An 18,074-nucleotide genomic window follows, 5' to 3' on the forward strand; every position below is an offset into this window, starting at 1 on the left:
TACTGAAGAGGAAAAAAAAAAAAACAATTAAAGGATCATTAAAGCCTTAACCACATACTCTCTCTTCTCAATACTAGAGCTAAAGAAAATCAAAGCAATAAAAGGCCAATCAACAGACACATGAATGCTGGGAAATGGGCATCAAACACCACAAAGAGGAGGAGGGTCACACACTTAAAATCACTGCTGAGTGATACTTAAGAAACAGAACTGATCACTCACTTAACACCTAGTAAGACTGCCAGGCCCTGGGGTAGACTCCAGAGGAACAGAACAGTTTATTTAATACACACAATTCCAGGCCCCATGGGCTCTGCTCTTGCGTGACCCTCTGTAGGCTTCAACTAGTATGACAATCACATAACAAAAAAAAAAAAAAAAAAAGTTAAATCCAGCTGGGTGTGGTAGCACACACTATGATTAATTCCTGAACTCTGGAAATAGAGCAGGTAGATTTCTGTGAGTTCAAGGATAGCCTGGGCCACAGAGCAGGTTCTAGGCCAGCCAGTGCTACATAGTGAGATCTTGTCTCAAAAAAAAAAAAAAGTCACAATTATAAACAGTAGTAATTTAAATAACTGCATATTTACTCATTACATATCTTTGGAACTTTGTAAAATTACCAACAGCTTCATCCTCTTTCTTCTTATATGTGTCCCTTTCACCTCTTTAAAGTGAATGTGAATCATTTTATCCTAAAACTGGTCCTAAAAACTATCTTCTTTCCTCTAAATGGAGTCACCAAATAATGGGGGAGACTAACCTCCAACTAAACAAACATCTCTCACTATCAGGGAAAATCTTCAGCTCCAAATGGGATTTCTTCATCAAACCCATCCCCTCAGAGCTCAGAGAATGATGTGGAAGAGGAAGTGGAGAGGCTGAAAGAGGCAGAAGGGATGGATTACATCACGGAAACAGTGTCTTCTAGACACAAGACTGCCGCGCATACAAACTCAAAAAGACTGTGGCTGCATGCACAAAGCCTGCACAGGTCTAAGACAGCTGAAGTCGCGACACCAAGAGAGACTTGCTCCCACTCCTAACCAACAAGCTATCTCAAGTTGACTTTTACTTACAAAGGAAAAGTGAGTTTCTCTAATGAAGTCTCCCTGGGTATGCTTAAGGGTAGGCTCCATGCTCAGCAGTAGATGGCCGACACAAAATGAATTCAATAGTGATTTTGGAGACTCTTTTTGGTCTCATATTGCTTTGTTTGGTCATGTTTTTAACCTTCATAGTCTTTTGTTTATATACCACAGTTACTGATTTTGTGTCTTTATGTGGTGTGTGTCTATATGTGTGTGTGCGCACATGCGCATGTGCACATATATGTACTTCTGATATTTTTTCTTTGTTTTCTTATTTGTTTTTGTTCTGTTTGTTTATTCTGGTTCATTTGTTTCTTTACCTGCACATCTGGGGGGGGGGACTTGAAAGGATGAAGAGGATCTGGGAGGAGATAAGGAAATTACTGTATAAAAAATGTATTTTCAATTAAAAATATATATCTTAATTTCTCCCATCCCATCTCTCACTATAAGCATAGATACATATGTATGTGTGTATATATGGTATAATTGTTACATAATATATATAATATATATGTCATATATAGAGACACCTTTTAGTTCTAGTAATAATTAAGGGAAATATCATGTGTATGTGTCATATATATATATGTGTATGTGTGTGTGTTTGTAAATGAAACAATACCTGTAGCACCGCATTAATTTTATGTGAATGGTTGAATGGTTAAGCAACATTCTTTTGCAATTTGCCTTTGTTGCCCAATATTATATTTGAGTTTCATCCATGTAGACATGTGCAGGGCTAGCTAGTTAATTTGTTTTCTCCGTGGGACTGGATCATAGTTCATTTATCCATTTCCCAACTGATTAAACTTTAGGCCGCTTAAAATGCTGAGCAATGATGAAGGGTATCACGGCTGGAGTTTAACTGCCTCCCTGTGTACACACCCCTTCTCCGGAGCCATCTCTGGTGGAGACATGTCTGAACACTGTAGTCCTTCTCACTATATCATAATTTTCTTCTACCTTTTCACTGAATGACCATTAAAGTTGTTTTTAACTTTTACATTTATTTATTTAGTGTGTATGTGCACACTTGTGTACAGTAGATGGGTGCAACCTAGCATCTGCTGAGGTCAGCGGGCCAACACTGACAACCGTGTCTTTCCGACCATGTGTGCTGCAGGAGTTAAGCCTGGGTCATCAGGCACCACTGCTGACCATAGACCTGTTGAAACCTTGTAATTTTGGTAACCATTAGGGAGAATGAAGTCATTCCAGAGCATCTTCTTCTACCCATCTTGCACAGCAGAGACCTCTGTAGTCAAGGACTGCCTGCTGGATAGCCACTAAGCCTTGAAACCAAGGTCGTTGGAGGCTCCATTGGTATCACATTACAGTTTCCACAGGATACCATGGAAGCAGGGCCCACTCCATTCAGGAACACGTCCTGAACCATACACATCTCCTACAGCCCAGATCTTCTTCCGCATCCCAAAGAGGCAGGCAAAGCCCAGAGCCTTTCTACCCCTCAGCCTTCGCCTGCCTTTCCGTCTCTCTGTGTCTCACAAATTTTTCATTTTTCATCTTGAATACTAACTTCATTCCTCATCAGGTTCATGTTCCAGATTAATAAAAATGGATCCATGTATTAGAATACAAGTTAATGGTATCTTCTCACAAGCATACTGAGCCACTGGTGTAGCTAGAAATTGATTACTATTTGTGGGCACAAGGTGCCCACTTTTCCTGTTTCTTTAGCATATGTCAAGCAGGACATACTATGAATTCCAAATATGAGGGTTTTTTTCTTTTATTCCCTTGCTACCTACCCTGCCTAGCTATTTTCAACATCTTGGCCATGAGGTTTATTCAAATTCTTCCTGACTGTTCTGTTAAAAGTGGTCTTCCCACCACATCACTTTAGAGAGAGAACTGAAATAAAAAGCATAGAAAGTTGTTTCCACTAAATAGCTTTAATGCCATGTTTCTCTTCCTTATAACTCTATAAGGACTTCAAACTTCTGGCCTCTCCTGCATTTTCATGGTCTAGACCAGTGTTTCTCAACCCGCGGGTCATGGCCCCTTTAGAAGTTGCATACCAGGTATCCTGTCTATCAGATATTTGCGTTATGGTACATAAGAGTAGCAAAATTACAGTTAAGAAGTAGCAGCAAAGTAATTTTATGGTTGGGGTCACCAGATTATGAGGAACTGTATTAAAGGGTCACAGCATTATGAAGGTTGAGAGCCATTAGTGTAGACAATGACTAGCTATTTCAACATATGTGTGATGCTCTGTTTTAGGGGCACCAGGCTGAATCTTTCTGAACACTTTTCTTCTTCATACTGCCGTGTTTGCAACCCCTAAAGATATTCCTAATGAATAAATAGGTCTGACTGTGTAACAAAATTTAGCAACAGAGAAAAAAATTCATTACAGAGAGCTTGGCATACCAAAGAATTCTAATTTGTTCATCTCAGAAAGAACAACTTAGTAATGACATAATAGGAAAACCAAGGCAGGTATAAAAGATACAGGTAGGTCTCAAAAGGTCTAGATTGCTTTTAAAAGACAACAAAAGAAACAAGACAGCCGTCAGTTACCTGCATGAGCAGAGAGAGGCGAATGCGGTCTAGGCAACGCTGGAGACTGGCCATTGCCTATCAAACTCTTCCGGTTGCTTGTTCGGCAACTGTCAGAAGGAAAGAAAAACCAGGTGAAGAAAACACCACTACTGCTTGAGCACGTTCAAGGCTGACACAGACAAGGATGCACACCCTCCATGACCTCCTCATGCTGTTGCTAACAGCACAGAGAAGTATTGTGTGCTCACTAATAGAGGATTGAAACTTATCCCCTGAATGTGGGAAACCATAATATATTCACACAGCATAGCACCATCAGTATTCCTCACCACAGCAGAGCTATAATCAAATGTCTTCTCTCAGCTCATGTCTGCATCTACAAGGATGTGTCATGCCATATACACAAGTGATAAATTAAGGATTCAGATTAGCAAACCACAGGTAGAATCCTTGTTGACATGAAATTTCTAGTAGGGAATCATATGCAATGAAGTGGAATGACATTCATCTTACAATGATGCACTAATTAAAAATCTAATTATTTAGACAAATTTCATATTTGTGCCTTTTGTCAATAAAACAGTCGATGCCTAAGATAAATGTAGCTCGCGGCTCACTCATTTTTCATCTTGTGTGCTACATTCAAATTCCTTATTAAGGAACATGTCAGGAAACAAGAAAATAGATTCCATTGTTTTAAGACAGCAATGATGGCATCTTCTAATCAGCTATTGGCTGTATCTTGAATATCCATCTGGTAAATGGGTTCATATAGACCGGTACAAGATACCTGCTTTTTCCAGCTTCTGTTTCAGATGAATTTCAGGGTAACATGCACAAGCATCAAAGACTACAAAACCCCAGTGAAAACAAACCCCAGTGATGGAGAGGTGGATGTTTTCTCACGTGTTTGCCTTCTTTAATACACATTAGTCATTTATGCTCCTGGATCACTGCAGTACCCAGAAAGAGTAATGAATCCAAAGTTCCATCTCAACCTCACCATCAAGTGATCCAGGCACTGCGTCTACACGAAGCTACTTTCCCTTTTGTCAGACTTGACCATAATTGGCAGAGTCTTAATTCACAAGAGGCCCCTGTGCAGCCAGCTTCCTGAAAGCTCTTGCATGAGATGTAAGATTTGATATTTCGGGGTTTGCATCTTCAACCCAGTCTGGTGAGGATGCAAATGACATCTCAGCCACGCAGAAGACTAAAGCAGAAGGATCACAAATATAAGGCCGGCCCGGAGTCCAGAGCAAGTTCAAGGCTGACATATGCCGTGTACTGAGACCCGTCTTTCAAATTTTGAAAAACTACAAAACAGGCTCGGGAAATAGTTCAGTAATCGTGCGCTTGTCTAGTGTGTAAGAGAAGCCTAGGCTCAAATCCGCAGCAATAGAAAAATAGAATAGACAATTTAAACGGGCTATTCCTAATCTTCAAAGAACACATTTCAAACCTATACCAATTTCTCTTAGCAATACCGACTGGGGAGTCAGTTTGCTTGATGTCTGCTGCCTGTTATCATTGCCAACAATCCCATGCTTAGCATTTCTTAAGGTCAGGCCGCATAGGTTTCATTTCCTTGTTGCAGTAATCAGCATCCCCTAGCATTAGCTGGGAGTTTAATTAACATCATGTTTACTTAGCCTTAAAGAAGCGGTTGAATCATGATAGGCCCCTGATAGTTAATTAGGAAGGTAGACTGCGATATTATCAGCTCATCTATCAAGAACTGTATTCTCAAGCTATTACATTCATAATCATTGTGATAGTCTGATTGTTTTTAAAAGATATTACAGAATACATTTAGTGTTAAATCAAATTAATGCCTCCTCTCATTTCAGGAAGGGACCATTAAATATACTAATCTGTCAGTGTTCATCAAAGAAATTAGAAAGGATAAATTCATATACTGGAAATTTCAGCAAACTTTCTTGGGCAAATCAACTAAAATTCAGATTAGTCATTACAAAAATAGGCATTGAAATTTTTACGTGTAATACTGAATCTATGTAATTCATAAAGAATTCCTCAACATAGTTAATTATTAGTGTTCTTATATATAAATAAAATGAATGTGTGTCAAAACAATTAGTAACCCAGTAAATATATAATTTATGGATGTCACTATTAATATTATCATCACATATTAATGTGACTTTCCTAAAACTAAAATTAAGAAAGGCTATTTTGGGGTTGGCCAAATGGGTAAAAGCACTGACTGCTCTTCTGAAAGTCCTGAGTTAAAATCCCATGGTGGTTCATAACCACCCGTAATGAAATCTGATGCCATCTTCTGGTGCATCAGAAGACAGCTACAGTGTACTTATGTATAATAATAAATAAATCTTTGGGCTGAAGCAAGCAGGGACTGAGCAAGCGGAGTTGACCAGAGTGACCAGTGCTGACTGGAGCAAGCAGAGGTCCTAAGAATTCAACCCCCATCAACCACATGAAGGCTCACAACCATCTGTATAGCTACAGTGCACTCACATACATAAAGTAAATAAATCTTACAAAAAAGAAAAGCTATTTCTTAAATAAAACTTTAAAAACAAATTTTCCTAAGAATCCTATGACTGGTTAGTCTATATGTATTATATAATAGTATATTACTCTTATTGCAAGCCAAATAGTAGAACAATAAAATAAAATGCCCTCACAATTACATCAGTTATTTAAAGTCTAACACCAAGCAGTGAATAGTTAATCTTTAAAAAGAAACACGTAAGTAAAACCTGAAAGTAGGTTTTATTGAAATAATGAGAGGAGGCTGGAGAGATGGCTCAGCGGTTAAGAGAAATAGCTGCTCTTCCAGAGGTTCTGAGTTCGATTCCCAACAACCACATGGTGGCTCACAACCATCTGTAATGGGATTGGATGCCCTCTCCTGGTGTGGCAGTGACAGCATACTCATTTAAAAAATAATACCAAGAATGAGAGGTCTATTTCCTCACACACAAGGTGATTTAAGGATCATCTACAACCCTTGACACTTTCCAAGGACGCTGGAGATATTAAAATTGTAACACACTAGGAACTTTTAAAACTTCCTCAACAATCCAAGAGGAAGCCTTTAAATGTAAGTTGTTCTGACGTGGTAAAACAGAGTTGAGGAAATACAGGTCACACACAGCAGACTCCCATGTATACACAGAAAAATCTCTATACTTAGGACATAGGATTTTGATCTCACGATGAGCTTATTGCTAAGATTCTTAAAGGTAAAGGGCACTTTATTGTATACGAAATCCTGAAATACCTGGAGCATACGTGTGCTTGTCCCCCCATCTTTACACACACACACACACACACACACACACACACACACACACTCTTTGCTCCTTCCCTTTCATCAGTGTGACTACGTTCTTCTGGCTTCTTCCCACGCAGTCACCCATGGGAAAATCAGGCATCTCCTACTAAGTAAAGCAGTAATGCTACATCTCTTCAGCATAAATCTTTCATAATTCTCCCTAATCCCAGCATTGCACTTGTTAAATGTCTTCACACGGGTCAGAAAAGAAACCGAAGAAGCTTACGCTCGCTCATGCTGCATCTATTCCAACAGGAAATGCATTATTGCTCCCTGACTCCTCAAGATAAAGCCCTCTCCTCACCCTACCCAACTGCCCATCTAATAGTCTAGCCAGTGTTCACACCTCCAAGCAACCCAAGAGAAAACTTACTCTTCCGGTACCTATGCTCTGCTTGCCCTACAGAATTTAGGAGGTGACTGTCTAGTCATACAATAGGACACTAGGACTTCTTCCTTGTAAAGCCAGAAGTTAGCAAGAAGACAGCTGTCTGCAACTCGACACAAAGGCAGAGATAAACAGTGGATTAGGACAAGGATGAGCATCCTTGTAAGCACTTTTCTTACTCACCTCCGGTTCCTCCCTGGAAAGATCCACCCAGGGACCAAGACAGGTACAGACGAGGCACAGAAAGAAGGCCTTCTCTTTCTCTCTCTTTGCCTCTCTCTCTTTGCCTCTCTCTCTCTCTGTCTCTCTCTCTCTCTCTCTGTCTCTCTTTCTCTCTCTCTCTCTCTCTCTCTCTCACACACACACACACACACACACACACGCACACAAACTCACAAACTCACACCTGCATGCACGCACACATACACACACAAGGCACAGAAAGTGCACCCTACCCACTACAGACCTGGGACCTGGGAGGAACAGGATGGTGGGAAGAAGATGACATCACATTTAAGTGAGCTGGTCAGGCTGGCCACTGAACACAAGACAGACAGAATCCTGTGAGTAAGAAAGGGTGTCGTTCTTCTGGATAGTCGTTGAGGGGGGCCAACTTTAGTGATGTGAGGCCAATATAAGGGAGCACTGTGACTGGCTGCATGATTTTTGTCCTGGTATTTGACATGAAGATGGACCAAATTGCCCCTAAGTCCATTGCCACCACCAAGATCTTCACAAGGCTTGTGGCACCTTAATGGTGGCTAGAGGGCCTTCTGCTTGTTTGGATGATAAAGTAACTGCTCACAGGTTTCATTACGTAAGCCAGACCAGACAGCAGGGAGGACAAACATATCTGATGTTGGCAAAGGAAGACATATTAGGTCCACGGCACCCACACCCCATTTCTGCCCAAATTGTCTTTAAACTCACGTCCCCTAGAAAGGCTTGGGGGCTCAGTGAATGTGTGGCACCTGCCTGTGTCACTTGGCTTCTGGCAAAAGAACCTATTATCCATCTCCTGCCAGGTCTCTGAAAGCCCGGCAGGCCTTGACTATTTTCAATTACTCTGTGTAGCTATAATTTTTGCTTAACTTTAAATTACATTTACAACGAGACACGAGTTCTTAGCATGTCTGGTTGCCGTAAGACAACTGAGCAGACCAAGCCCCGCTGGCTGTAATTTTTTTCTTTTTTTAATTTGTAACTGATTGGAGAGGTCAACACTGAGTACAACCTGTCACTGACCACCACTGAGAGGCAAGCGTCGCAGCGAACCAAGAAGAGAGCGAGATAAGTCCAGATTATCATTTTTAACTTGGTGGAGATTTTGATAAATTCGCACAGGAGACCAATTACACACCAAAGCTTCACTATTCAGAAAACATCTGTTATTTCCTCACACCAGGGCAACATCTAACCATCTCTATTCCTTAAACACAGAGGAAGGCCGAAGCGTTGGAGCCTGGAGGAGGCAAAGGTAGTCTAATGAGCTGCAGAATAAACTAGTAGTGAATACACAAGAGGCTGCGGCTTCCATACTGTTAAAGCCAAGGGGTTTGTCCACATGAGAAAAATAGTAAGAAACTAGTTTCTAGATCCAAGAAATGTTTTAAAAGAGAGATAAAGAATCTAATAGTTCCAACAACTCTGGGACGGATCATTATACCACTTGTTGTATCTGTTTCAAATCTTTTTGAAAACAGAGAATCCCCCACTCCCTAAATATCTTCTTCCCTACCTCTCCAAGCTGGCCTCAGACGTTTGCCCCTCCTTCTGTCTCTCAGATGTGAAGTGCTGAGACTGCAGGTTTGCAACAACACTTCTGGTTTATGTGTTGCCCAGAATCAAACCCAGGGTTTCCCCCGCTCAGTAGGTTACCCTTCTTTCATTGTTGGTACTACAACTTGGGAATGGGGGTGGGGGGGAAGAGGGAGGGAGCAGGAGGGAGAAAGAGAGAGGGAGGGGGCGAGAGGGAGGGAGAGAGCGAGATTATAGGATTATATTAAAATTTTTACTACTGCTTTCAGTTATCAGGGGAAAAACCCACAATTTGGTATAGGTTCCCTTAAAGACCTGCACATCTCAGTATTCCTACTGACTGTGCTGTGGTAAAATGTTGCTTCAGTTAAAGATGTTGAGGATTAGGAGCAACTCAAAAGGCTCCTGTCTTTGAATGGATAATCTGTCTCCTTGAAGTACAACTGACCCCCTTCATAGAAAGACAGCCTAAGACAATCAATGTCCTGTTAAACAAAAAGCAGTTTCACATCTACAAGCAAGTTCATTTTATAGTTCCAAAATGTCCATACGTATATGTCCATTTAAAAAACTCATATAATGTCTTGTTATGTCACTTTTCTCTAATTAATTGATAAGTTTAAAAAAATCTCTGAATATGTTTACTTTGTATGACAGTCATGTTTTTGAATTTGGGATAATCTATAGCTTAGCATGCAATATGCCATTTATATATCTATATAGTGTAACTGACTTTTTCTCCACTCAACATTGTAATTTTAAGCTTTAACCATGGCAACATAAATGTGGGTCTAATTCATTTATTTTTAAGGTTATCCATTTGAAGCAAATTTTAGGATTCTTAAATGCACTAAAATTACATACTGTGGACCTTCCTTTCTTCTCCTTGCGACACCGAATGTGTAGGAGCCCAGGCTTTTGAAAATCTGATTGCAAAATACTTGAAAATGTAATTGAAGGGAAAATATTGCACAACACCAAGACAACATTCCTTAAACTCTTTGGACACTTTCCCCCTAAGTCCTGGTGTTGCTCTCCAACCCTCAGGCCCATCTCTACATTCCGTCTGTGGATGTATACCATAAATATTTTGTATTTCTCCTGTCACTCAAGTAATCCCTTCTCTGGGCATCTTCAGTCTCCATCTCTAGCGCCTCTCCAATAGCACAGTCACATGGAGTAGCTGGCTAGATAACACCATTCCTGCCTAAAGGAAGCAGAAAGCAAGCTTTTCTGATCCCTTTCTCAGCTCCATAGGTGCTGTCACTCATTTCAAGATAACATATGTGCTGGGGTCCTCCCTATAGCTCATTAAATCAAGGCTTTTTGTTAATGTATTCAGTTAACTATTTGCTGAGTGTGCATATATATTAAGACAGGCACCGTTCTGAACAAATCCACAACTCTCTTCTAGGGTGGATGTAAGTAAGTGACGCACACAATGTTAACATTCATCTCATGTGGAATGATAACAGAGGAGAATCATAGAAACTGTGGCTGGGGTACCAGTATGGAAGGCTAGGATCTTAAACAGATGATCAGGGAAACTCTTGCTGGGGAGGCGGGGTGGTATTTGGTAAGACAAGGAAGTAAGAAAGTAAGTAGGAAAAACAAGCAAAGGCCCTGGGGCAAGCGGGTTCCAGGAACAGAAGCATGAGATGGAATGATCAGCAGAGAATCTCAGGTAGTGAACAGTAGACGGGAGCCAATGCAGAGATCAGGGTTGCAGACCACGGTGTGGGGAGTTTGCATTTAAGCCAGAGAAAGGGAAAGTGTTGAGGATTTGGGCCATAATCTGCCTTTAGTTTTAAAGAAAATCATTCTGGATGCTAAGCTGGAACAAGGGAAGGAGGAAACAGAGTGGGCAGTTAGGAAGCAAGGTCTATGTGCATCCTAGATGAACTCCATATTTAAAATATAGCATTTCCCTCTTTTAAAACTCAGCAAGATGATCCCAGACTGAATGAGAGCACTATGCTTTAGCCCCTGCCTCTAGGATGCTAGAGAGAAGGCCAGAATGGACGACAGACGAAGCCAAGGCATTACGCCTTTTAGTATTTGCATCAGCAAGATGAGCACACATAGTGATGAGGAGGACGTCCCTACTGACCATCTTGATACATGAACTAAGCTTTCCATTAGCAGACAGAGTCTTCCTAAAGGCACAACGCATACTAGAAATGAGTAAGTTCTCATACTGCCTTTATGAGCAAGAGGTGTAAATAGATTCCAATAGCTACCACAGTTTGAGTAAGCTTTCCAAAGTTCTAAAGAAAGTAATAGGAAAAACTTACACATGTTTAAATAGATACATATATGTGCATGTACATATCTATAAAAAATAAAATGTGTATATATATACACATACACACATATATATATGTGTGACATATATATATATGACCATAGTTAGGGCTTCTTAGAAATACTAATCCATTAAGATAAGCCCATACTCAAGCACCAACCCCTGACATTATTAATGATACTGTTATGCTTGCAGACAGGAGTCTAGCATGGCTGTCCTCTGAGAGGCTCCACCCAGCAGCTGACTCAGAAGGATGCAGAGACCCACAGCCAAACAGTGGATGGAGCCTGGAGACTCTTATGGAAGAGTAGCAGGGAGGTTGTGGGCACAGATGGGGATAGGAATGACCAACAGAGTCAACTACCCTAAACCCTTGGGGCTCTCAGAGACTGGACCACCAACTCAAGAACATCCATGGGCTGGACCTAGGCCTCCCCGCATATATGTAGGAGATGTGCAGCTTGGCCTTCATGTGCATCCCGAACAATTAGAGCTGGAGCTATACTAAAAGCTGTTGCCTGTCTGTGGGATATATTCTTCTAGCTGGGCTGCATTGCCTAGCCTCAGTGGGAGAGCATGAGCTTAGCCTCACAGAGATTTGATAAGGGGATACTTAGAGGGGCCCCCACCCTCAGAGGAAAGGGGGAGGAGAATGAGGGAAGGATTGTGGGAGGAGGTTACTGGGAGGTGAGCAGTGAGTGGGATAGAGAATGAATGAATGAATGAATAAAAATGAACATCATAAAAATGAATTTTGTTGAGGGATAAAAGTAACCAAATATCATAAAATAGAGTTAAAACAAACTAACCCTATAAATTTAAAAAAAAAAAAAAAAAAAGATAGGCCCATACTGAGGTTGAGCCCAATTTTCTGTCTTCACACAAGAGAGAAAGATGAGCATACAGATATTAGGAAGGCACTACCCCTGGAAACAACTGTTTATGGAGTGTCTTTCCTACATATAAGACACTGCGAGAAGGAAAGGGGAACCCTCTCCAAGCCTCAAGCCTATGACTGACCCACAGATACTCTTGTCTGGAGGTATAAACAGGCACGTGTTGCCACCTGAAGTATGAGACAAATTACCAATCGGCTCTTAAATATACTTTCATAACAAACAGTAGAATCCTTTACAGCATACAGTATATGACGTACTAGAAGCTATCCAGTGGTTCACAGGATCTCCTTCATAATCTCTTAATGGTTTACTAGACAGAAATGTGTTCTTTACAGTTTGTCTTCTAGGACCAGACCGGTGAGATGGCTCAGTGGGGAAAGAGGCTTGCTAACTAATGATGCAAATCTGACAACCGATCTCTGAAACTGACTTAGAGGTAAAAGGAAAGCAGCAAGTTTACAAAGCTGTCCCCTGGCTTCCATATGTGCACTGCGTCACAAACCCATCCCATAGTTATAAATAAAAGTTAAAATTTATAAAAGTTTAAGTCTTCTAAATTACTCTTCATTTTATAGGTATTTCCAAGACAGACAGGCCAGGGCAGCCACTGTGATGTGACTCACAGGATGAGCTAGGAGATCACATTCTCATCACGTGATTGATGGTTGCTGACACTGATGGCGTTGTATTATGGCAACCGTGGTTAACAGAGTATCCCTCTGGGACCCTGTCTTCATTCAACATAGAACCTGGTACTCAACATGTTGTTTAAATTTGAGAAATGGAGACTCCCTGAGGATAAAGTTCATATTTTTTATAATACTGAATCCCTTCAATTAGCTATGAAAATAGAGAAAATAAAAATGATTTAAATAGAGACATATTAAAAGTGTGGGGGTGGGGGTGAGGGCAGTGCTGTGGACTGGATCCAGATCTGGTAGGCAGTTAATTCGTCATGGTTTCTCTAAACTACACCTCAGCCAAAGGTAGGTTAACTAATTTTTTTCTTTTGTTTTGTTTAAGACAGGGTGTCACTATGCCACCTTGGCTGGCCTGGAGCTTGATGATTTAGTCCAAGCTAGCCTAAAAACCCACAGAGTTCTGCCTGCCTCTGTCTCCAGGTGCTGCTGAAGATTAAAGGTGTGAGCCACCACACCTAGCTACATATAGTTCCTGCCTTGAAGAAGTTTATAATTTAACCGGTACTACCAGTCAAACTTAACAATACCAAAGTGATGGAAGGTGATATTTAAACAGCCCATTCCTACTAGAGGGATCCAGGCTAAGCACGCAACTAAGAAAACACAGAAATCTGTGGAAGCCCCTTACTGCAAAATTCATCTTTCTGAAAAGCATGACAGTTGGCCCCATCGATTAATTAGAAGAGAGGGCAAGCACAGTATCAAAATCAAGTAGGAATGTGAATGATCTGGTGGATAAAGAGCTGGACGGAGTTAAAGGCTTAAGATGATAAAAGCCATGAAAGCAAGAAAGTCTTGACACCCTTGAGCTTGTTAGTGAGTGTAGTGTATGCCAGACGGAATGGTAAGAGGTACCTAGCGAGTCTGCATGCCCTCTCCAGGACTCTCATCATTAGGTCAGGCAGCTATTTACACAGAGGCCTTTAAAGGCTAGGGGAGTGGAAGACTGACAAGACTTTTGGATTAAGGTTATGATGTCATGTAAAGAAGATTAAAGGCATCTAATTGGGAGTGTTGGGTGGAGGGTGGGAACAGAGGACTCCAAGGGCAGATAATTATTATCTCTGATAGAAGAGCCAGGAGGTTTCTACTGTATCTTGGGAATCTGCTCAGAGGGCTCACTATTGCCCAAAGGTTGCAAGGGCTCACTCCAAACTCCAAAGGTATAATCTGTCCTTGCCAAGATAGAGAGAGATTTTATCTCTCTATCCTACTGGCCTCAGGGCCATCAAAGTGACAAGTAGTAAGAGTTGAGGGAGGGGTGGACCTGGTGGAGCCAGTTTTCTAACTGGAGGAAAGGTCAGAATCAAACTGTAAAGGGACTATGTCAAGCACCACAGAGAAGTCTAAGGATACATGGGAATTAAGAGAAACTAGACAAAGTACTAACTACCAGCTTCTCAATCCTTCCTAGCCTGTGTGTGTGTGTGTGTGTGTGTGTGTGTGTGTGTGTGTGTGTGTGTGTGTGTGTGTGTGTTGCATTGCAGGGAAAGGCTAGCCTCAAATTCCCAATCCTTCTGCCTCAGCCTCCCAAGAACTGGGATTCCATCATGAATATCAGGTATATGAACTATATCCAGCTCTTTTTTTTTAAATGCCATGTCTTGTATACTATGTGGGAATATCAACTGCACAACTTAGTGTATCTTTCTAAATAGCAGAAAAGCAAGTTCAAATCCTTGGATTAAAAATGACTATAGTCATTTTAGTGGGTTTGATTTATCCCAATTAGTAAAAGAGATGATCAGAAATAAACCTTTGAGAAATGGAACTTAGAATGTGGTCTGTGTAAGACAAGAACAAAATAAATCCAATCGTTTAAATTGAATGTTCTATTTTCCTTTATTATCCTCGTCCTGCTGTATGGCATGGATGTCTCCTGGTTTTGTTTTGTTTTTGTTTTTTGAGACAGGGGTTCTCTGTGCAACCCAGGCTGTCCTGGAACTCAGAGATCTACCAGTGCTGGTGTTAGCAATCAGACTTCTTTCTCCACAGCAAGCCTGACAGGCCCAGCAGGGTTCAAGGACTGCAACACCACTCCTGGCTTCACTTACAATGGTTTTTAAAACAACAACAAAAACAAAACAAAAACAATAACAAAAACAAAACAAACAAACAAAAACACACACAAAAAATGGGGAGGCAGGTAGATCTCTTTGAGTTTGAGACTGTCCTGGTCTACGGAGTGAATTTCAGGACAGCCAGTGTGACACAGAGAAACCCTGTGTCAGAAAACCAACCAAACAAAATACCAAAAAGAAGAAAAGGAGGAGGAGGAGGAGGAGGAGAAGAAGAAGAAAGAGAGAAAGAAGGAAAGAAAGAGAAAGAAAAGAAGAGAAAGAGAGAAAGAGAGAAAAAGAAATGGTCAATAGCATTAGAGAGCTACTTTGGGAACTGTTTTGATATTCAAATCTTATTTGGACAGAGAATGTGTGTGTGCGCGCGCGCGCGCGTGTGTGTGTGTGTGTGTGTGTGTGTGTGTGTGTATCACAGATGATGTATAATACTGATCTATCCATTCTAGTCTTCTTCAAATGTAAATTAAATTTCAGGCTGGGACCACAGCTCAGAAGCAGAGTGTATGTTCAGGAAGTGAGGCCCTAGGTTCAATTCCCATAGCATAAACAAATGCCCAGTTCAGCCTGTTGTCACTAGAGATATTTAATTTTTAACCCATTACTGTACTTTAGATGCATAACCAAACACCACTTCTGAAACGAATCATTCTCTGTGGTTCCCAGGATTGGTCCTTTCTGACCCAAAGGAAGGGAGAGGAGTTTATTTCTGGGATCACAGAGTGGCTTTTGCATGACACTTAACCTAAGTTACTTCAACTCAAGACGTATAGCCTAGAGGCCTAACATTTCACTTTACTGTAGCACTTTGGTGTAAGGTTCTGCCCACCAGTGAACTGCCTCTGATTCTACAGGCTGCTGTCCCTGGAATACAAACACAACTCATGCAGGGTCCCTCTAAAAGGGAGACTTGGTTCTCTTCTGCAAGGCACCCTGTGGCAGGGCGCCAGTCTCCTTCCATTCGGTATGCTTTGTTGCTGGCTGCTCCTAATTCAGTATCTTGCAAAATGACATTCTGTTAATGACATGAATGTCAAAGCTGTGATAATGGGCAGAAGTAAAAGAAAACCGTTTCCTAAATGGGGAAGCAACAGGAAAACTGCCAAGTGGGTATTAAAATGAGTTGTGTGGCTGCCCTGTGCTTCAGGCTTAGTGCCTTCTTGTTTGTTTTGTGAAAGGGAAGTGGCACCCTAAGGGAGGAAGAATGGCTCACCTCAGTGTGAGCACAGAAAACAAACAAACAACAATAAAAACAAGGGGTCAAGGCCATGTTTTCCCTTAATTAACTTGACAGATGTCTTTTCTTTTTCTCATTTGCATCCAGTGACTTTTTTTTTTTCTTAGTCATTCTTTTCTTTTGCCAAGATGGAATTGGCCAGGAGGAGCCCGTTCTGTTGCTGAAGACAGGAGGGCTGGCGAGATAGCAGAAGACCCTGGCCTGCAAACTGCTCAGTATTCAGTCTCAGTGATGGATGCTCCTCAGGGCTGTCAAATGCAGAACCAGTAAAAAGAATCTGGGGTTTGAAAGGAGACTGGTGATGTATGAAGATAGGATGCCTCATGGGTGTCAAACGCAGCCAAAGAAAGAAGCCATGTGGCTCCTATAACCAGGGCCTTAGACACCAGGTCCATTTAATGGCTTCACATGCAAATGTATAATTCTGCTTCCACAGAGACCCAAGAGAGAACTCCATTTTTGACATTAATGGAGTTCTTAGAAGAAGAGACTCACAAAACAGGGTTTACAACCAGCAGATATGGTTGCTAATTCTAAGCCCATTAGAACCTCATCCTCTATTGATCCCTAGAATGGTGATACAATTATCAGCTATCTGCTGGGTATGGTAGTCCATGAAAGCTGAGGCAGGATTACTGTGGATTAGAGGTGAGCCTGGGCTACAGGATAACATTCTATCTCAAAGGAAGAAAAAGAGTATCCGCTAACACAGAGACTAAACAAAAGTAATATATGCAAATAAATTATATTAGGTGTCTTAGGAATATTAGCTTTAAAAAGGTATTATTAAGCATGTCAGCCTGGGTTACTTAGTGAGAGCCTATATAAGTGTGTGTATGTGGGGGGGTGCACACGCACGCACATGCACGTGCATGCACTTGCACTCACACAGTAATATAAATAAATCAACAAGTATTTGGACTTTTCCTCTTGTACAGATACTGTCATATATCCATGCTTTCCAACTTTGAATCTCTCACTCAGGTTTTTCCGTTGAGGATCTTGGAACAAGAAGTATATCATGGCCCACTGAATAACCATTTTTGAATCAAAACAATGGATTACACAAGAACAAAAGAGGCCAGCTCCAGGGCAGCAAGGCTTGAGTAAATGTAAGTAAAATCTGGTTATAGGAAGAATATAATTAATTAGGGGCTTCGGTAGCCTATAGAAACAGAAAACGAAATGGTTTTTAATTTCTTTATTTCTTCTTTGACCAAGTAATCATTGAGTAGAGTATTGTTCAGCTTCCATGTATAATGTGGGCTTTCTATTGTTTATGTTGTTATTGAGGACCAGCCTTAGTCCATGGTGATCGGACAGAATGCATGGGATTATTTCAATCTTCTTGTATCTGTTGATGCCTGTCTTGTGACCAATTATATGATCAGTTTTGGAGAAGGTACCATGAGGTGCTGAGAAGAAGGTATATTCTTTTGTTTTAGGATGAAATGTTCTATAGATATCTGTTAGATACATTTGGTCTATAACTTCTGTTAGTTTCAATGTGTCTCTGTTTAATTTCTGTTTCCATGATCTGTCCATTGATGAGAGTGGGGTACTGATGTCTCCCACTATTATCGTGTGAGGTAAAATGTGTGTTTTGAGCTTTAGTAAAGTTTCTTTTATGAATGTGGGTGCCCTTGCATTTGGAGCACAGATGTTCAGAATTGAGAGTTCTCCTTGGCAGATTTTTCCTTTGCTGAGTATGAGTTTTCCTTTTTGATAACTTTTGGTTGAAAGTTGATTTTATTCGATATTAGAATGGC

At 41.0% G+C, this 18,074-nt stretch overlaps 1 protein-coding gene across 20 annotated transcripts in view; it reads right to left on the reverse strand.

Annotated features, from left to right (window-relative positions):
- Mast4 (microtubule associated serine/threonine kinase family member 4) overlaps nucleotides 1-18,074 on the reverse strand; it is a 604,035-nt gene that overhangs the window by 110,383 nt on the left and 475,578 nt on the right. For all 20 annotated transcript variants that reach the window (XM_031360602.1, XM_031360600.1, XM_031360598.1 and 17 more), the window contains one exon: nucleotides 3,639-3,727. In XM_031360602.1, coding sequence (XP_031216462.1) covers nucleotides 3,639-3,727 — 89 coding nt within the window. The remainder of the gene's footprint in view (nucleotides 1-3,638; nucleotides 3,728-18,074) is intronic.

The sequence above is a fragment of the Mastomys coucha genome, unplaced genomic scaffold (assembly GCF_008632895.1).
Source record: "Mastomys coucha isolate ucsf_1 unplaced genomic scaffold, UCSF_Mcou_1 pScaffold8, whole genome shotgun sequence".
Taxonomy (NCBI): domain Eukaryota; kingdom Metazoa; phylum Chordata; class Mammalia; order Rodentia; family Muridae; genus Mastomys; species Mastomys coucha.